The 21,445-nt window shown below is 44.0% G+C and overlaps 1 protein-coding gene and 1 pseudogene across 1 annotated transcript; both read right to left on the reverse strand.

Annotated features, from left to right (window-relative positions):
• Window positions 1-544: 544 nt before the first annotated feature.
• Window positions 545-2,081, reverse strand: LOC136459045 (dof zinc finger protein 5-like). The gene has a single exon (XM_066458947.1). It carries the CDS (start codon window positions 1,723-1,725, stop codon window positions 1,003-1,005), a length of 723 nt encoding a protein of 240 aa, XP_066315044.1. The 5' UTR covers window positions 1,726-2,081; the 3' UTR covers window positions 545-1,002.
• A 9,129-nt stretch (window positions 2,082-11,210) lies between these two features.
• On the reverse strand, window positions 11,211-19,474 carry LOC136456581 (phosphoenolpyruvate carboxylase, housekeeping isozyme-like; annotated as a pseudogene).
• Window positions 19,475-21,445: the final 1,971 nt, after the last annotated feature.

A 21,445-nucleotide genomic window follows, 5' to 3' on the forward strand; every position in this document is an offset into this window, starting at 1 on the left:
GACTAGCTATGGGGATATGACCCCCGGTATCCATAAGACAAGATATGGCCCGCATCGTCAGAGGTGGCCCAGCCCACAAGATCAAGGCGTGCACGGCACTAATCGACGTGCACTGCAAGATATTGTATAGTACCAAATATGATACTTTTCTTATAACCCTACTCCAAAGTATATAAGGAGAGGCAAGGGTCACCTAGTCGACATCTACATATATCGCGTACTCAATACAATACAACAAGGACACATGACGTAGGATATTATATCGATCAGACGGTCCAAACCTGTCTAAGTCACTGTCTCTACGCCTTAGGCCCCGTTTAGAAGCCAAAAATTTTTGGTTTTAGGTACTGTAGCCCGTTTGTTTGTATTTGGTAATTAGTGTCTAATTATGGACTAATTAGGTTTGAAAGTTTCGTCTCGCGATTTCTCATCCAACTGTGCAATTAGTTTTTTTTTCGTCTACATTTAGTATTCCATACATGTGCCACAAGATTCGATATGACAGGTACTGTGTAAAATTTTTTAGGAACTAAACAGGGCCTTATATCACTATCCAGTTTCGAATTACGCGCATCCCACCGACGAATCAACCACAGTGGATAACCCTCTTTCGTCGACAGCATCACATTCAGTTGAGTACGAACGCTGAGTTTTCAACCTACCCCCTGCTGTTAAATTACACTTTCTTACACACATCTGCAAGGTGTAGTAAGCTAGTAGCTAAAGCCAAGCCAGGAAACAACAGAAGGAAACAGACGAGCTAGACACAGAGAAAAGGGAAGAAAACAGAACCCACTTCCTTGTCGTCCTCCATCCATCCATCAATCCATACCACTTTGGTGTTTTTTGCGTAAGCTTGAAGAACGTACAAACAAGGCAGCCTTCCCCACCTCATCACCAGCAACTTACGCAAGTCAAACCACCCTACTAGCTCTCTATCCGATTCCGAGGGGTCTGCCTGCGCTCGATCAATCGGATCGTCACGTCAGGATCAGTTCTAGCTCAGAACCGGCGGTCGGGGCAGACCGGCCACCGCTCGCCGTAGACGGCCGGTGACGGCGACGTCGGGGAGGAAGGGTGCTGGCCGGGGAAGCCGAGGACGAAGCCCGCCGCCGCTTGAGCGGGGTGCAGGTGGTGGTGGGCCGGCACGGGCACGGGGACGGGGACGGGAACGGGGACGGCGCCGGCGGGGCCGAGGGGCCGGTTCTTGCGGCGGCCGGCGCCGACGGGGACGTTGCGGAGCGCGCCGCCCGCGGTCCAGTAGCGGTGGCAGTCCTTGCAGAAGTGGCGCGGCTGGTTGACGTTGTAGTTGTTGAAGTAGCAGAACTTGGTGTTGCGGCTCCGGCACCGCGGGCACGGCAGCGGCGGCGCCGACGACGCGGCCGCCGCGGCGCGCGCCTCCGCGGTGTCCTGATGCTGCTGCTGCTGATGATGCCGCGGGCGCGGGTGCTGCTGCTGCTGCTGGCCTTTGCTGTCGTCGGAGTGCTGCTGCTTGTCCGCAACGAAGTCGTGGTCCGACGCCGCCGCCTCCCGCTTCACCATCGGCTGGTCCCGCTCGTCCGGATCGTCCCTCTCCCGCGCGAAGGCGGCCGTGCTCCTCGACGCCGCCGCGGAAGCAGCCTCCTGCGCCGGCGGGGCGCTCTCGGCGGCGCACAGCTGCGTGATGACCTTGCCGAAGAGCTTGAACCCGCCGGCCGCGGGGGCCATCTCGACGCGGGACAACATTTGGTGCTGCTTCGTCAAAGCAAGGAAACAGCAGTTAAAGGAAGTGCTAGTAGTAGCTAGAGAGGATGGGAAAGGGCCGCCCGGACTCCGGAGCGAGAGGCTGGGCGGTGACAGGCAGGGAGCTAGGGGGCGGGGACGAAGGGGTCGTTGCTACTTAAATGCCCTCGGCCTCGGCTGGCCCCCGTCCGTCACAAGACCATGACAGACGGGAGCCGCAGCAGACGCATGGACGGATGCTGTACTGTGTGGGTTGGGTCGGGTCGGCCTGCGGGGTGGTACTGGTGAAAGTGAAACTGAAAAAAAGGTTACGGCGCGGGCGAGGATTGGACTCCTGTGATCAAGTCACTTGCTGTGTGATTTGGTTTTTGTTTCCGGCGCGATGACGATCGATCGGGGACTCTAGGGTGCGTGCATGTGGTGGAGCCTGTGATTCGAGGAGAATCTGCCGGTTTTTATAAAGCACTGTTGCGCGCGTGTGGGGTTGGGACGGCAAAGGGAGAGGAAGTGGACCGGGAGGAATCTGTTGCGGAAAAGCGAAGGCATGGGGGCGCCTCGCCCGAGCGTGGGTCGCGTGCCCTGATTCTCTACGCGCTCAGCTACGGTGGTTTTTATTTCCTGTAGCTGTAGTGATGGCTGTAGCACAGTAGCAGGGAGGGGAAAATCGACCCTTTGACTCTTGTTAACATATCAACAAACAACTTCAGTAGATCTAGCATGGAGGACGATCCAGCCCCTCTTATGTCCTCCTCTTTTTGTTTAGGAGCTCCATCGATATCAAAAGAGGAGAAGAAAAGAGGAAAATCGGGAAGAAAAACGCATGACAATGTTAAACAATAAACTTTTGGCCATCCTGATAGGAGAAGAAAAGAGAGTGTAACTTTGTTTCATAGCCTGCGGGCATTATATATACACAATCTGTTGCAGGCATTCCCATCCTGATATTCTTCTTTGGTTGTTCGTCTGCCTCTTCCCTGTATCAATAGGCGACCTACTGTATCTTTCTAGCCAAACTGATGTACAAGCTTTCTGAGAAAATTGCAGGGGAGCTAAGACACACTGAAAGTGATATGTTTTCCAAATGCACGTCGAAAAATATGAACTTGCTCCTACCTTCTCGCGACCATCTGTGTCTAAGCTAACTGGCCACCCTGAGTGATATATGGATCACTCCGCACCGGTATTCAATATATTGATCGCCTTGCAACATATTTTGCCAGCACCGGCGCCTAAACCCCTGCCCAAAGCATCAGAGGAAACGTACGTGTAACCAACCCTTTGGAACGGATGGTGGGCACTCCTGCAGGTACATGCTGTTTCCTTGCTTTTACAAAGACTCCTGGGTCGCTCTGGGCGATGCAGTGATGATCATATGCGAAAGGCTGCCAGACCTCGGCTGGGCTTAAAATCTGTGGACTGCGGGGACAGTGCAGGAAAAGCAAATCCGAAAAGTACTTTAGAGAAAGCCATGTTCTGGAAAAAAAAGGAACTTCAGTGAAAGTCCCCCAACTAATGGCAACTTCAAAAGGCTGTGCCATATCACCTTTTAGCTCGGAGAGTGAGGTGAGTGTAGAGTGCCGTGGTGTCACATCCACCATCGCATGTTACATGAGGTGATGTTTGATACTAATAAAATAAATAAATTATAGAATCTATCAGTAAACTACTAGATGAATTTATTAAGCCTAATTAATATATTATTAGTATATGTGTTGGTTAGCACTTTATTGTCAAATCATGAATTAATTATATTTAAAAAATTCGTCTCGTAAAGTAGTCGTAATCTGTATAATTAGTTATTTGTAGTCTATATTTAATACTATATATATATGTCTAAATATTTAATAGGATAGGATGTAAACTTTGGAAGGATGAACTAAATAAACCTGAGTTGAAGCACACATGAACGGTGACTCTCGCCGGTCTGGTGAAACGCAGCTTTTGATCACTGAAGCCTGAAGGAGCTTTTCGTGCCAGCATTCATTCATTTCATTTCAATCATTCATCTGTGAATAGTGTGCATCCATGCAGTACAATTTAAACCTTTTCACACCCTCCTCTCCTACTCCCTCTGTTAAAGTTAAAGAAGATACAATTACAAAACTTATACCCGCCAAACAAGCTCAAATTTGATCAAATATATAATGAATAGTATCAACATTTATTTTTTTGAAAAATTACTATTAACATTTATGTCTTCAAATATAATTATTATAAAAATGTATTCCGCAATTAATGTAATGGTACTTATTTTGTATTATAATTATTAATACGTTTTGTATAACTTTGTTAAAGTTTGAAATCATCTGACTTTTTTGGAAAATGAGAATTGTTTTTTTTTTTGGAATGGAGAGAGTACAAAGAGACGCATACTAGAAGTTGGAGATGTAATTGACAAATGATCGACTACCCCTTAAAAAGTTAACCTATAGTGTTTTTACTTTATATCTTAGATGAATGGGAACTAAGAGTACATGTTTACCTACAATGATTTTTTTTTGTGGGATAAAATTTAAATACTATAATAACATTTGGACAGAGGAAACACCACTAGTTTGGATGCCCTACTCGTTAAATGACTGTACGAGTACGACTTGATTGTGCTGGGGTACAAATTACAATCTGCTGCAGCATGGAGTACAGGTCGGCACTTCGCAATAACACACAGTGGACCACAGACATTAGCAATAAGGGCCTCTTTTAGCTTGGATTCTGAAAACGCAAAGGTAGAAAAAACGTAGAAATATATAGATTGAAAAACACAAGAAACTGTAAGATTGAATATTTAAATAGAGTGTAGAAAAAAATATAGAAAGAGAGAGAGAGAGAGAGAGTAAAGCTTTCCATGAGGTCAAAGCTTTTAGTACAATCTCTTCCAAATTCTTATGAAACAGGTCGTTTCATAAGAATGTTATAAGATTCCTAAGAACTCAATCCTTTGTCCAAAGGTCTTCATAAGAAATTTCCGTATAAATTTCAATCCCCTAAAATTTCTCTATTTTCCCTTTGTTCAAAAAGGGATTTTATACTTAATTCTCATCCTCTTAATAAAAACGTGCTACAGTCGTGTGCACAAAGCCAAACACGATTTCACCGGATTTCTTGTAATACGATACTGCTACTTCTACTACTATCCTGATAGAGATGGATGTCTTGCTCCGGAAATCCGAGCTGACGTACCGCTCACTTTAATTTGAGATTAGGGCCTATTTGGATGCAGGGTACTTCACCTACTAATACTAGTTGATAATACTTCCTCCGTTTCTTAATATAATCCATATAGATGTCTAAAGAAAATTCCAAAATATAGGTACGTATCAACTCCCACGTCGATTAGTTTGGAAACCTTCCTACCGTACATATCACATGCCCCAACCAATCCCTTAGATTTAGGAAGCAATCTGATTGGGAGAGAAAAGATTGCCTGATTTTCCTTTTTTTTTCTCGGTCTCACGTCCTTTCCTAAGCCGTGCGTTAATATTAGTGCTAAAAACTATATGGCTTATATTAAGGAACGGAGGGAGTAGATACTAGCTATTAATTAGATAATTATTAGCGGAGGCTATTTGAAACCACCTACTGATATATTGCTAATTGCTAATAGGTGTTTGTCACACATCACCTATTAGTAATCTCAAAGCTGCTAGTGCAACAAGCTAATAGTTACTAGTTAGTTTATTAACAGGCCTGTTTGAGCCTACTAGTATTAATTTTAGTTACTAATTATTAACATCAATAGGTTCAAAGAGACCCTTAAACTAGTCTCCTGGTTAGAATAAAGCAAAAGAGCGAGCACGGCAGTGGCCTTTCCCTGTCCCTTTTCTTTCTTTCTTTTTTCTAGGTTCGTCGATCCCACTTCCACCGTATCCAAGCATGTGCCATTATTTTACCCAAAAGTCCATGGATGCCCATCCAACTTTTTGGTCTTCTTTAATCTTTTGGAATAATCTCAATGCGGGTGCATGTTTAGCTCTGGGATTATCCACGACTTACCTATCATCTTATCATCAGGGCATGTGTGATGCATCAATTTTTCTTCCTTTGGTACTTCCGTTTTACTAGATTCTAGGTGAGAAACATTTTTTTTTCTAAAATCTCCATTTAACTAATTGAATGTTTCTAGTGTTAATTCTCATGAGAAACACTAGAGAAAATGATAAATCCTAAAAGTTTTCAAAAAATCATAAAAATCTAACCATCAATTCGATAGACTCTAACCATCGTTGATAATAATAGCCACCATGTCTATTTTGATTTTTCTAAACATTACTCACCTCTGCTATTACGAAAGACAACATAAAGTAACCTCCAAATCTATAGCCAGATTACCCGCCCATGCCATTATAAAACATAATACACATAAACTAACCGCATAAATTATCCATCATGCCATTATGACAGATAATTTTAGTAATGCTCAAAATTTGCATATAAATTACCACTTTCTACCATGATGAAACGTAGACTAAAGTATCCCCTCAAACTAAATTAAAGTATATCTAAATACTAACATATGCTAATATGGAAAATATTTAAATAACCATAAATTATGACTATACGTGTTTCTAAATTACCCACTTCAATTACTACCGATATATATAAAAAAAGCTAATGTAAACCATGTATACATGTTGTAACTCAAACATTTTGACATAGATACTAATAGTACAAATTTTAAGCACTACTTTAAAAATAAAATAAAATTATGACACACATAATCTTTGATAAGAAAATTCGATTCTTGAGCAATGGAGGTGGTTAGTAGACCCAAGATGGCTGTTGCCCCCTTGGTATATTAAGATGCTTTTGGGGTAAACTATTATTATTAGGCTTCAATAATAATCTCTTGAGGTTAGCATCGTCGACCGCCCCTCCTAAATCTCAGTTCATGCTCTACCACTGTTCTTGAATGCTATGGTGCAGGCTTCCCTTTATGACATAGTAGTAGTAATTGAGAGCACATTTCTATATCTTTAAATCCCTATTTTAAAAAAAAATACAAAAGGAGTTTTGAATTAAATTTACAATAGGCGCCATATTTTGACTTAACTTGGGGATAAAAAATTATAGCAACTAATCAAAGCAAAATTAAAAGTTAAAATCTAGATTTACGACAGCACAAAACATGGGATACAATAAGGGCCACCATAATTTAAGCGAAGATTTGAACTAAATGCTTTCAAGACTCATGGAGCCATGGAGGTGCCATGCAGAGAGACAAAAACTATGGATACACGAAAAACATATACAAGGTATTAATCGATAACTCTATAATGACCAAATAAATATGAAGGTTCTATGCAAAGAAGAAAAACTGATATAGGATCCAGGGCCTATTTGGTTTCGACCTTGGAAAAACTGCGTGAGCCCGATAGCAATTCCAGGCTTCCAAATTTGCTTGCCTTTGGCTGGATATTGTTGTTGCCTGGGCCAGGGGCGGATCCAGAACGGGGCTGCGCCCCGGGCTGAGCTGCTGATTCACGTTTAAAACAGTCTGATCTTGCTTCTTAGACCTCATTCTGTCTAATTAAGATCATAGTTTTTTAGGCTAAACACCACATATGTTTCAGGGGCTACATGGACTCGCCTCGGGCTGCAGCTCGGGCAGCCCGGGCCCTGGTTCCTCCCCTGGCCTGGGCAGTCATGTTTCCTAGAGCACCAATCAAACAAGCCATGCATGCGTATTTTTAGAAAATAAAAAAAATAGAGAAATATAGAACATGAGGGTAATTATTTTTTATTAGTTATGGTTTCAAATATAGCGAGAATTTATAGACTAGTATGTACATATTTGAAGCATCCGATAAATTATAAATGTACATATCACCAAGTGTTTGATTGTAGTCTATGAATGTTTGTCACAACCCTTATATATGGGTTCCATCACGAGGTTTCTTTTGCAAGTATCCAAACATATTCAATACCATTTCCACAAAGTCCTGCAAAAGAATACTTTGTCTGGTTTACATATGCTTTCTTGTAACTAAAATGTAAAGCCTATATATTCCGTTTTGGCCAGAACGTTGGCTTCAAGTGTCAACGCGAACGTGGCTTGTTTACTAAGAAACCGACCTACTAAGAAAATGCAAAGGCACCTTCCACACTTTCCAATGGATGGCTGCCTTTACGACATAAAACAACCCAAAACAAGAATCTATATCTTTTTTCTTTATCGTGGAAAGAAAGAAGCTTTTGCCGTGCATTTTACACCTTTGGCCCTATAAAAATGATAGGGTGTGTTCTTTTCCATGGGAGAAGGGACTAAAAACTAAATTTTAGTCCCAATTAGTCCATTGAAACCAAACACCAGGGACTAAAACAGAGACTGGGGATTAAAATGTAGTAGTTCCTTAGGGGCTGCTAATTGGGACTAATAGACCCTTTACAGCACATACCCCTCCCTCTCTCTCCTCCCTTATAGTCTCTCTCCTCCTCTTTAGTCTCTTTTAGTCCCTAGAAACAAACATTATTTTATTTCCTATTTTAGTCTATAGTCCTGGGACTAGAGAAAAGGACGCCCGTAGTGTACTGGTTTTTGGTGAGGACAAAAGAAGGTGTTGCTTAGGTTGGAAAAACCAAACCATGTTGCCTTTTTCTTGTTAGTCCAAAAGGCAAAAAGTGATACTTTAGAATTTTGCACTTTGGTTATGGAGTAGAATAAAACAGCGACCACGTACAGTCCATGAGAATAGACATGGGGAGTAGTAAGCTTTAGGGGCCAATTTGTTTTAGCTTTGGACCTGTGGTCTGTGGGTTATAAAAAGCTGTAAACTTGTGGGATTCAGTTGAGTAGATTATGGTGTAACTGGAGTTAGATGCGAACATTCTCTTTTTAGGAACGCCACGTCTGTGTAAGCTTCAGCTTGAATGTAAGACTAGAATCCACAACCCGAAGTTAAAAGAAACATACTGTTAATTTTTGCAAACAACTCAACAGGTCACAAATGTAACAGTACTAGTACTTCTTTTGATCAGTCGCCGCACATGCCATTTTGGAACCACGCGGGAAGACATATATAATAGTTTCAATAACTCTCAGTGCTTCTTTACTCCATCCATCCAGCAGTGCACACTGATGAGTACTGTAGTGCTCAAACCTTGTCCTGAACAGCGGACTTGATTGGGCCAAGAAAAAATGTTGTTGAAATGTACTCGTATGTATTGGTTCATACAGAAACAACAGTCGTCTACGTGCCGTCTCCAATGGTTCCTAAATAGCTAGTTTAGGAAGAATTCTATTGGTTATCAAGAAGAGAGATCAAATAACTAGCGACTCTTAAATAGCTAGTCTAACACGATATCCTAGAAATAACTCTCTCACAGCTCACATAACCCCTGCATTAAAGTGTTTATTTTTTATTATTTCTAAGTCTCGTCTGGCTAGCTATTTTGCAAATTGGCATTGAGAACGCCCTAACGAGGGTCCAAATTAAACCTTGCTGTACAGTTGCACTCGTTTGTACCGTCAGAGTCACACTGTTTACAACATTAAACGTTGTTTTCCCGTAGGCCGACCCGCAATCCGCGTAGCCAGTGACATTGATTAGATACCAGAGAGTACTCGCTCGGACCTAAAACGACTGTCGTTCTCGTTTATCAAAAAATACCTTTGACTAATTTTAGTAAAAAATATTAATATTTATAATACATAATTAATATTATTAGATAGATCGTCAAATTTATTTTTATAATAAATTTATTTGGAGGTATAAATGTTATTTATATGTATTTTCTATAAATCTAGTTAAAGTTATAGTGTGAAAATAAAAAACAACAGTTGATTTGGGACGGAAGGAGCAGAGACAGAGCAGTACGTGCGCGGTGGGCATTTCATGCTGGCGGTCCAACAGTGTTCCCGTGCTGGCACTAGTAGTACCACTGAGCAAGCAGAGCTGTGACCTGTGAGCCTGTATTATCTCCGTCTCGTGCAGTGCCAGTGGTAGAGCTTGTTTTCTCTGGCTCCAAACAAAAACCAACTGCGGCGTGGGCGTCGTCGCCTCGGGTGCGTGCGTCCGTCCAGTCCATCGGAATCGGATCCATATCCATTGATGCGGTGCGGACAAGGGCAAGAGAACGTGGGCGCGTCACCGCCAATAAATGGAGATCGCCGCCGCGGGTACGGCCGGGCCGGCGTCGGAGCGCGCGGAGAGCAGAGGCCAGAGACAGAGAGCATGGCCCGGTCCGGCGGTCCCCCTGCCACTTTTAAGCTCTGGCCATCGGGTCCGGCTGCCTCTTTTTGCCGTGCGCGTCAGTGGCAGCCGCCCCGTCAGGCTCGTCGCAGAGGTAGCCCTAGCGGCCGGATGAGTGAGTGAGTGAATGAACGCAGAGGAGGCCAAGGGGGGAGACGTAGTCAACATCTGAGGCTGCCGCGGATACGGTACAGTGCAGTGCTCCGGAATCCGGTCGCGGCTCCGGCCCGTCGTCGGTCTCACGCTGCACGATGACTCGCTACGGTCCATTCCGCTCGCCGGGCGGTCTGCCTCCTCGGGTCGGCTGCGCCCGCGCGGGCGCAACAGTCCGCCCGCCCCCAGGGCATCGACTTCCGCGATGCGCCGGTGCCTGGCGCCCTGGCCCCTGCCGGCTGCCGCTGTGCCGGCGCCGCGAGACGGGGCCGCCACCGCCAGGGCCAGGCTATCCATCGATTCGGAGGGAGCAGAGTGGTACAGTGCCTGTGTGAGAACGGTCGTCGGATCTCCTCTTCGTGTGCTGCTGTGGTTTGGCATGAATGGACTGACCTGTAGACGTGTGCATCGACGGCACGGTTTGGTCATGCTCACCGTCTGTGTCTGTGCATCGACGGCACGGTTTGGTCATGCTCATGCTCACCGCGGTCCGCCGGCCCGGTACTGTACAAGACTACCAGTGCGACCGAACATGAGCGAGCGAGTTATGATAGCGTGGCAAGTCCGAGCGGGAGCGCCGGGGACCCGAGACATGGAGCCATGCGAGAAGGGCCCAAGAGGGCAGGCCGCAAAAATTCGAGCGCAACGGAAACGCACGACATTATCATTCCTAGACTAGATACGGGCAATCCCAGAACTCAAACCGTATAAAGTACAACGATCAACTTTGGAATAATAGTAGTACTACGTCGCGACTGTTTTTGTGTTTTAAACACTGATGATGATAAAGAAGCAATGGGGCTTCTCTCTCCGTTGATCCGTTTTAAATTACATAGATCACTTTGTTTTTTATGCTAAAAACCCAAATTTGATATTAACATCTACAGGTTTAAATAAATAATACGTAGTACATTATTAGCTCTAGCTGATTTCATGTTGTAGATGCTAGTGTAAATTAGAATTAGAAAAAAAATGGATTATGACAAAGCCCCTGTTGCGCGTGCACGCCCACGGGCTCCGGCCCTCCGCAGCTTCCAGGGACCGCCGCGCGTGCGTGATACACGCCGCGCGCCTCCCTAGTCTCTACAGCCTGTCCGTTAGCCCAGAGTACGTAGTATTCGACAAGATACCTCACGACAGAGAAGATACAATGATCCAAGCAATTCAATAGACTCCTCGGCACAAATATGCCAGCAGCCCAGCACCAAGCACAGCACAGAGTCATTTCACCGTAACAAGATGCCCTGCGCATTACTTAACAAGCTATGATCCAAAAGCTAGTGCAGGCTCATACATAGGAGTTCGATATAGCATAGCGTATAGTAATACTACTACTGCTAAACAGGTAATCCCCCATATCCAGGTGTGCAGCCGTCTTCTTGTTAACCGGTTCACGCCATGACCCCCCTACGATAGATACATGAACTCAGACTAAAGAAGGCACTGGATTCTTGTTCTTTCAGCCGGTGTTCTGCATTCCGGCAGCGATGCCCTTCATGGTCAGGATGAGGGTGTCCTCCAGTCCCGGGGCGTACTCGCTTGTGGTGTTGAGCTTCACGAGCTCCGAAGCTGGCTTGCCCATGTCCATGATGTCCTTCGACAGGTGAGGCCCCGGGTTCACCTGGAAGCCAGGGTCCCTGATGTGCTTCAGCGTGTAAGATTGGCAAACGTTCAGTGCGGTGATGTAAGAGTCGCGGATGCGCAGCCTCTGCTTCAGGTAAGGGTCGCCCTCCAGAAGGTCTTTGTGCCCAGCAACCTGAAATTCACCAGGTCACAATGCAGTGGGTGAGAATGTGAGATAAGAACAAGATGCAGAACCATTTTCTCCTTGTTAATCTACCAGTTTGAGCTGTATCTAAACATTCTCTGGAATTAGTTGGGCATGATGTGGCTATAGATTACGAATTAACTTAATTATCTACTCATTCAGATGCACAATGTTCAAGCCTGGTAGAGGCATCACAGTCTACATGCAACTCTAGCAGTCCGTAACAGATGCAAGAAGATCTAAGACAATCACCTGTAGAAGAAGTTGCTTTGTTTCTTCATAGTTGGCTCTAAGACGCTTGCCGAATGACCACAAATCCTCTGAAACTAGAAGCTTGTCATACAGAGCCGCTATACCAGGATCACCTTTGGCAAACACCATCTCAACCAAGTCTATCGTAACCCTGAAAAATGGCCACTGATTGTACATCTCTTGAAGGGTTTGAAGATTCCGTATGTCCTTATCCAAGACATGCTTGAATGCTGCGCCAAAACCAAGCCACTGGTAGGTGGAACCGAGTCTGCGTCCAAGCAAAGATCCATGGAATTGCACGCAGTGATTCAATGCCTGCACTTGGCTTTCTTTTCGATGGTCTGCTTCCGATATTCATCCTACCATATTCCATCTCTGGCGTTGCCTATTTGAAAGACACAAATGCCAGGATTAGTTATGCAGAAAAATGGACCCAACAACAACAACAACAAAGCCTTTAAGTCCCAAACAAGTTGGGGTAGGCTAGAGTTGAAACCCAGCAGAAGCAATCAAGGTTTAGGCACGTGAATAGTTGTTTTCCAAGCACTCATATTTAAGGCTAAGTCTTTGGATATATTCCATCCTTTCAAGTCTCCTTTTATTGCCTCTACCCAAGTCAACTTCGGTCTTCCTCCGCCTCTCTTCACGTTACTATCTTGGCTTAGGATTCCACTACACATCAGTGCCTCTGGAGGTCTCCGTTGGACATGTCCAAACCATCTCAACCAGTGTTGGACAAGCTTTTCTTCAATTGGTGCTACCCCTAATCTATCACGGATATCATCGTTCCGAACTCGATCCCTTCTTGTATAACCGCAAATCCAACGCAACATACGCATTTCCGCGACACTTATGTGTTGAACATGTCGTCTTTTCGTAGGCCAACATTCTGCACCATACAACATAGCAGGTCTAATCACCGTCCTATAAAACTTGCCTTTTAGCTTCTGTGGTACCCTTTTGTCACATAGGACACCAGATTCTTGGCGCCACTTCATCCACCCTGCTTTGATTCTATGGCTAATATCTTCATCAATATCCCCGTCTCTCTGTAGCATTGATCCTAAATATCGAAAGGTATCCTTCCTAGACACTACTTGACGTTCCAAACTAATATCTTCCTCCTCCCGAGTAGTAGTGCCGAAGTCACATCTCATATACTCAGTTTTAGTTCTACCGAGTCTAAAACCTTTGGACTCCAAAGTCTCCTGCCATAACTCCAGTTTCTGATTCGCTCCTGTCCGACTTCCATCAACTAGCACTACATCGTCCGCGAAAAGCATACACCAAGGGATGTCCCCTTGTATGTCCCTTGTGACCTCATCCATCACTAAGGCAAATAGATAAGGACTCAAAGCTGACCCTTGATGTAGTCCTATCCTAATCGGAAAGTCATCTGTGTCTCCATCACTTGTTCGAACACTGATGGAGACACGGATGACTTCCCGATTAGGATAGGACTACATCAAGGGCCAGCTTTGAGCCCTTATCTGTTTGCCAAAAAATGGACCCATTACCAAAAAATAATAAATTTATAGGGTACTACAAGGAGTAATGACATGACAGTAAAAAACGAAATGAAACAGTATATTAACCTTCAGGACTAGCTAGATGAATTCTGAACTAACAAAAACAAGAGTGAAATGCCAAGGACTAAATAAAAGCTACAATTAAAATCTCATAGTGGTATTTGCATAATAACAATATAAAGACAAGTAAAGGTGTGTTCAAAAGGAAAACACAAGCAAAGAAAACTGAAGACTTACAAGGCAGAAATACTCAACAAAGCGTGGTTCTTCAAACACAATTGATCGGTATTCCTTTGTGGCAACAATAGCCATTTCGTCCATTAAAGCACGCCATTCTGGTTTTGGCAAAATTGGACGATGCATACCATGTTCAAGAGTAGCAGCTGTGAAACGTTGCAGGGTTCTAAAGCACAAATGCTCCTCTCCAAAAGATTGTTCAATGACTTCACCTTGAACAGTTACCCTAAGTGATCCATGAATAGTTTCTGGAGGTTGTGACAGTATAGCAAGATGGGTAGGGCCCCCACCTCTTCCCACAGTCCCACCTCGTCCGTGGAACATAGTTAACTTAACCCCATACAACTTAGCAACATTAATGAGCTCCTCTTGTGCCTTGTACAGTTGCCAAGCAGCAGAGAAACGACCAGCATCCTTGCCAGAATCTGAATACCCAATCATAACTTCCTGCTTGCCATTGATCCTGTTTCTGTACCATTCAACAGAGAACAGCCGAGCTAAAGCTGCGGGTGCTGCCTCAAGATCTGCCAGTTTTTCGAACAATGGCACAACTCTCAGTGGGTTTTTCACATGACATACACGCTGCAAGAGCTCGACAGCAAGAACATCTGAGGGAGCTGTCGCCATAGATATTACATATGCACCAAAGCTGTCTGAAGGAAGTTCAGCTAATACGTGTAAAGTATCTAGAACATCAGCAATCTCATCCGACTTGGGAAGGTCAGGACCAAATAACAGCCTCTTTACATTAAGTTCCGATAGTAGCCATTCTTGGCGTTTCTCCTCTGGCCATTTACAGTATGATCCAATGCCGAGGTATTCAGTTATAGCATCCATAACATCAGTATGCCGGTTAGATTCTTGCCTGATATCAAGTCTAACAAGGGATAGTCCAAATGTAGACACTTGCCGTAAGAAGTCAAGAAGGCTTCCATCTGCAACAGAGCGATCACCACAGGCACAGAGAGATCTGTAACAGAGCTCAAGCGGCTCCAAGAACTGCAAGAGAAAAAAGATTCAATCGAGACATGAATCCATAAAACATAATATATCCTGAAACAGTTACAAAGATCCTTTATCTTGGGGATGTTTCAACCTGTTACAGTACACCATAGAATGATAGAATCCAATCTTAATATAGCACTAAAAGTGTATGGTACAGATTAATTTTTTTTTATCCTAGCCAGGAACATCAAATGAACACTACTGTTTTCACTTTACATACCTGTTCAACATCGGTGAAGGTTGCTTCCTCTGGAATTTCAGAAAACCCACTAGCTAATAAATGGCATGCTCGTTCACATGTGTTGTAGAGTTTATCTCTGACATTACTCAGAATCACACGGTAAGGTTCACTGGGAGGAACTTGTTTCCAGAACTCTGCATCCAAGAAGAGCATGTCAGCATGCATCAATATCATGTCAGTTGCTGCCAAAAATGTCATCCTAAATATCAGTCTGCACGAAAATGGCCAAGAATTTGTCTTTAAACAAAATCCATAGTGATATGGTTCTTTCCAATATATTAAACATAGTAGACCGACAGAAACAGACATCCACGCGCCTCAGAAACAAATCCAGAGAACGAAACATGATCCAAATGCAGCCTATCTTGGCAAGAAAGCACATATATCCATGCAACTCCTGATGACATAGCTGTTTCTTGATATTATATTGCTTCATGATCATATTTATTAAGCTAACTACATTAGTTTTATTGCATGTTTCAAATCCTTAATGTTTCTGATTCTTTTTTTTGTGAGGTAACCGTTTCTGATTCTTACAGCCCAACCCTTTTGGAATATGGATTTGCCTGCCTATTTCCCCCCCAATTGCTGACTTGGGTTAGAACCACTTAGACTAGAATCCTGATCTGCATGTCTCAAATTAGTCTTCAGCAGCATAGATTCATGCAGTTTATTGTAAACCGTGAATGAACTATCAAACTGGAACCACACTTTTATGGTTATGATGAGGATCCATATTAATCATAAGCAATATGATACTCCCTCCTTCCGGAAAAGAGTGCAATTCTAGCATTATACCAACTTACCAAGTCAAACCATCTCAAGTTTGACTAGTTTTGTGCCAAAAAAGATATCAATATTCATGATACCAAATAAGTATCATTAGATTTGTCACGAAATACATTTTCATAGTATACTTACTTGGTGTCATAATTATTGATACTCTTTCTATAAACTTTGTCAAACTTTAGATTGTTTGACTAAGAGTAGAACTAGAATTGCATTCTTTTCTGGATGGAGGTAGTATATAAAACATATAGCTATTTCATCCATTGGAAAGAACAGGTTGGCGACTAGTTTGGTAAAATATTTTGCAGCAGATGATAGGCAAGGATGTGTTTAACAAAAATATCATAATATAATCTGCACCTATATAGTGTTTTGTTGTATCTTTCTTGGAGGAATGGTATAACTCATCGATCTTTACACGTAACTCATCGCTGCAGCGCCACATAGATAACTGCATGCGATAAAATTAAATCTTATGAGACTCGTATCACTACAATATTAAAAAAAAAAGTGCCCTTATTTTTACCTCAAACATCAGGTCTTCTATCTGGGCATTATACAAATTAGCAGCCATCATTCTAGCCAACAAGCATACATCCCTTGTAACCTCTGGCGTCACTCTTGGATTCCCTGTCAATGTCATGGATATCAGTTCAGAGTTATATTTGCACTTCTTTCTTGTGAACTACAGTTGCATGATTCGGCATATCATCAAATATACTATCCAAAAAAAAGGGAGAGAGAATGCCATGTACCATCACGATCACCACCCATCCAAGAAGAAAACTGAATGATAGGGGCATTATATGGCAACCGCTCATTTATGCCAATGTTCTTAAGAGCAGTGTCGACCCTGCGTAAGAACTTGGGTACACCCTTCCATATAGTCTCATGAAAATAACTCATTCCAGCACGCATTTCATCTTGCGGAGTAGGAGGCGCCCACCTGATTTCATCAGTTCTAAAGGCAGCTTGAATCTGTAAATAAGAAATGAAACAGTATATTAGAATCATATTTAGAATCATATAAATATATATTTGGTGAAGGTGACAAAGATTTCCTGATTACATAAATAGTATTATACAACACTAATATACCAAAATATCTAAGCAAATTACCTCTCTTTGGAGTGCTTCATCAAGTTCCTGTTTCTCATATGGAGTGATGTCCTTTGCATAAAGTTGAGTTAAACAGTTATCCTGCACATTGAAAGGTGAAGAATCTAAGGCATCGAAAAGGCACATATAACAACATGCCTCGAGAAATATTTCTTTTTCTATTGCTGTTGTTTCTTAAAAGGCAGACTACCGCAAAACCATGCAAAGAAGACTTGCACATTAAAAAAAAAAGTGGTCAAATAAACATCAGGTTTTCTATGAAAGCGGTATGTCAGTGTGAACAAACTGCATTGCTCTGGTGCATAGTGCATAAAGAACAAACAGAACCAACATTTCTGAATAGCAAATATTCAATTCCATCGATTAAATCTCATCCTGAGATCTAACAGTTCAGAAAGCTTCAAGACAAACCTGCCATGCTTTTGGAGCAGTGATCTCCGGACTGACTGAGTTGGATGTGCAGTCAGGACGAGGTCAACAGTTTGATTCTTGAGAGCATCAAATACCTCCAGAGGGGACTTCTTAAGCTGATGCATAAGCCTCTTTAGTGTCTCCTCGATGTCTGGTTCAGTTGTTGCTGAGTTCTCATCAACAAAGTCACCCTTCTTCAGTTTTATTCTCCTGCGGTACGCAATTTGTACCTCCTCAGCCAAGTTTGCCAGGATAAGCATGTGTGAGAATGACTTTGTTATGACAATGGAGTCTCCAGGATCCAAGCTGGTCAGCACATTCCCAATCTCATCCAGCATTTTGGGGTCAAGCTTATTCTCATACTCAGCAGCTAACTCGTAACATTCTTGCACCTGTTCACAAAAAGGGAAACTTTATAGCATTTGCAAAAAATATAAATTTTCCATCGAATGTAGAGTGAGTTGGTGAACAAACTGGAATTGCTGTGTAACGAATGAGCACAGAAATCAAGCCACACATCAGAATGTTAATCAAAGATTGGCTAACAGATATCCCAAAAAAAATGGGCAAGGAGAAGGGACTTACTTGAGTGGAAAAAGGATAATATAAAATAGCATATGTGATAGGAGTAGGACGATGGCTCGATGCATTGAAAAAGGTAGCCTTTTATCATTTTACCATACTAATTATGGATAGAAAAGGCAATAACTCTAAACTGCAAACTAGCTCGTATCAGCAACAACAATAGTTCCAAGGGCATAATAACCCAAGAGTATCAAAAGGCCATAATTATAGTGCAAGTGATCCACACATCATGATAACCCCACCAGTTTTGAACATCATGGTGATGTACCAATTTCAAAGGCTATAAAACACAAAGTGGGAACTAGTACTGTTAGAGGAGGCAAGGGGAGCGACGGCGGCTGGCGCGCCACAGTACCCGCGGCGCTACAGTACCGCGGGTACTGTTCACGGGCGGCGGCTAGGGCTGCAAGGGCGCTGGGGGAGGCCGGCCGCGGGGCTTCGCCCATGGCCGGCAAGAGAGAAGGGATTTCCTTCTAATCTCTTGCTTTTTCTAGATTGATACATCTCCTCTCATTATATAGAGAGGTCTGACTTGGCCCCTAAGCAAGCGACTAATTAACCCTAATGGGCTAAGGCCCAATATGCCCTTGACTCCTCTAACAAGTACAGTATTGATCAGCAACTGTAGAACAAATGCGTGGAGCCCCAGTGCTACTACGATTTGTTAAATGCAGCACTAATTCCCATCGCCAGAGTGCAATACCAAAACAGATGGGAAGAACATCACCATAGAAACACACAACGGACAAGGCCCAGATGCTCTGTCTGATTTCTCCTGCTATCGCGACCCATGCATGCATGACAGTATAAACAGATTTTCAAGCATGATCGAGCTATCTACCACCTAAATCAATTGCCAGCACCGAAGAGAAAGGAACAAATAGCACCGTGGGCAGGAATCAATTGGAGCATTTATATACCGTCTCCCTGATGTCCTCGCCGTGCAGGTCCTGTAGGATGTCGAGGAAGCGGTCGAGGAGCAGGGCGTCGTACTCGACAAGCTTGTCGTCGTCGGAGAGCTTCTGCGGGGCCAGCAGCCGCAGCTGCGCGTCGATGGGAGTCGCCTTGTCCACCGCATCGCGCGCCATCTCCTTCTCTCTCCCCCAAGCACACCCTTTCCCTTCTCGCCCCCTGCAACAGAATCCACACAGATCAAAACCCACAATTCCAACCAAAAGAGAAGAGAAAACCCCACAAATCCCTCCAATCCCACGGATTTCGACGTGTTCTTGAAGCGAGAAGACGATCCACCCATCCCTAAGCACGCGGATTCCAACAAAGCACGGGGCTTTCTCGAATGCAAAAAAAAGTATGATCAAAACCCACAGCAGACACCCGTTGTGGGAGCTAGGGACTTTGCCACTCCAAGATGGACAAATGCCTAAACAAGATCTAGGAAATAGCCTACAAACCTACTGGATCGAAGCGAGAGGAGAGGAAAGCATCTCACCCTTTTTTTTCTGGGGTGAGGCCAGGCGGCAGGACGGGGGCGAAAGGGGAGGGAGATCAATCAACACGACAAAAAAACGTTCCTTGATGCTATGCCCTTGTTCAGTTAGCTCAGATTCCAAACTTTGGCACTATAAAAAAAAAATCTCCGTTGTATTAAACTTGTGGTACACTTTGACACTATAAAAAAAAGATTCTCCGGTACATGTATGGAGTATTAAATGTTGACGAAATCAAAAACTAATTGTACAATTTGATTGTACTTTGCGAGAGAAACGTTTTAAACCTAATTAGTCAACAATTAAACAATTATTACCAAATACAATACAGCGACGCCAAAATTCAGGCGGCGCCGATTCAGCCGGCAACTAAACAGGGCCTATACCGGGTTTCCTGGGACGGAGCGGAGAGGGACACCCTCCCTCTCTCACAGTCTGCTATTTATAGGATGGGACGGGACTGTCGCTTGTGGTGGATGGATTCATCGTATATCCCTTCCAACTCGGACTGTGGTGGTGAAAGCCCATCCAAGTGGAGCGTTACGCCGTTACTCCTCTCGGTTCTCGCCCACAGGTTTCATGGTGGAGGCCCGTCGGGGGAGCAAGGGCTTTGTTTCCCGGAATTTTGTTCGTTACCAAGTGTGACCGTAGGTTCCATTATATTATTATATTTTAGAATCAAACTCTGTATCATCGACACGAGTTATTTTATTTAACTTGTATGAATACTGGAAGTTGGAACTAGCGTTTTATTCTTTAATAATTATTAGATAGTAGAGATAGAGATTTATCATATCACCCGGAGTGAAATCGAGTGAATTTTGTGGTTTGTCCATCGACGGTGAGCGATACGAATAATCAATCATTTGAGGGGATTGGCTCTATAGAGATATGTTTGATTTTTATAGTGGGCTGCTGGGTAGAGATCACAATCTTACCTATGGGTGTATGTCTGCATATTTCACTTAGCAAAGAAGTTATCGAAGTCTTGGAAACATAGTTGTATACTTGCATAGGTAGGGATAACAATCTTATCTATAGGTGTGGGTGTACATGCGTTTTGGTATTGTCGGTGTTTCGTACAAGCACCGGCAAGTAAATTTATATTAATGCGCGTTAGGCTCGGATGGTGCGCTAAAGGACACAAGATTTATACTGGTTCGGGCGGAACGTCCCTACGTCCAGTTTGCTGCTGCTTGTGTTATTAGCACCGTGAACGGTCTGTAGTAAGGGGTACAAACTATCGAGAGAGGGACTGGTCCCAAGTCTCTGATGGAAGGGTTGAAAGGTGGTCAAGAGCTTCGTAGCCGTGCGTATGAGTGCGTTCTCTTGTTCGGTCTTATTTTTCGGGGGGCGTCCCCATGATGGAGGAAGCGCATCCCCTTTTATAGATGAAGGGGCTGACTTTACAAGGGTGAGAGCTCTAGGACGCGTACTCTACTTAGTCTTGTGGCTCACGTCTACCCGGTCAGGTCCTTCAGTGCGAAGGAAGATAAGTGACTACAATGTTGTCGATGTCTCTGTAGGATGTCAGGTTAGTTTACAGAATGCTGCCCTACGCAGGGCATAGGCTGTAGTACAGTGGTTTTGACTTATGAGCCTCCCCTAGCCTTGCTCCGCACGCCTTTTGGTTCCCATGAGTCCTCGTTGGAGGAACGCGGGGTCGGGGGTCGATGTAGCGCCATGGCTAAGGCCTTCTGACTAGGTAGGCCTGAGGGGTCGGGAAGCGGGCGCCGCTCCCTCGGGTCCACAGCGTGGTGACGGAATATCCGTCGTTCGTGGAGATAGCAAATCCTTTCCTGGAGCGTAGCGGTTGTCGTATATCTTCGTCGGGTTCCGTGTCCCAGAGCTGAAGGCGGCGCCTACAACTCTACAGGGCGAGATGCATGCACCTGTAATGCCTTTTGGGTTCTGCGGCGCCCGAAAGGGTCTAAAGCATCAGTCCCGTCGTTCCCTGGCAGTCCTTTTCCTGCCAGGGCGTAGGGTATGGTCCTTGG

Source organism: Miscanthus floridulus, chromosome 6 (assembly GCF_019320115.1).
Source record: "Miscanthus floridulus cultivar M001 chromosome 6, ASM1932011v1, whole genome shotgun sequence".
Lineage (NCBI taxonomy): Eukaryota > Viridiplantae > Streptophyta > Magnoliopsida > Poales > Poaceae > Miscanthus > Miscanthus floridulus.

Coding starts and splice junctions, on each gene's coding strand:
- LOC136459045 (XM_066458947.1), bottom strand. CDS start 1,725: ATGTTGTCCCGCGTCGAGATGGCCCCCGCGGCCGGCGGGTTCAAGCTC.